General features: G+C 60.2%; 1 protein-coding gene across 1 annotated transcript in view; it reads right to left on the reverse strand.

Moving 5' to 3' along the window:
* The window catches only part of LOC122546890 (SPEG neighbor protein-like), a 14,615-nt gene extending 14,370 nt beyond the window's left edge, over positions 1 to 245 (reverse strand). Inside the window, exon 1 of the mRNA XM_043685506.1 lies at positions 97 to 245. Coding sequence (XP_043541441.1) covers positions 97 to 215 — 119 coding nt within the window. The 5' untranslated portion in view covers positions 216 to 245. The remainder of the gene's footprint in view (positions 1 to 96) is intronic.
* Positions 246 to 254: the final 9 nt, after the last annotated feature.

Consider the following 254-nt stretch of genomic DNA (forward strand, 5'->3'; position numbering starts at 1 on the left):
CTCCTGCCCACTGTCCTGCCCCCTGACCCTCTGCCCCATGCCCCCTGCCCCTGCACCTTGCCCCCTCACCTCCTGCTCATGCCCCCTGCCCCTTACCTGTGCCCTCGGTACGAGGCCTGGATTTTAATGGCTGCATCTTGAACTTTGGGATCGTTGATGTCGATGGTGCATCCTGGGGGGGGCGCAGCTTTCTTTGCAGGTGCAGCCTTCGACATCTGCCAACAACAACTACAACAATTGACTGGTGCCTGGCA

This window comes from Chiloscyllium plagiosum, unplaced genomic scaffold (assembly GCF_004010195.1).
Source record: "Chiloscyllium plagiosum isolate BGI_BamShark_2017 unplaced genomic scaffold, ASM401019v2 scaf_11322, whole genome shotgun sequence".
NCBI classification, from domain to species: Eukaryota; Metazoa; Chordata; class Chondrichthyes; order Orectolobiformes; family Hemiscylliidae; genus Chiloscyllium; species Chiloscyllium plagiosum.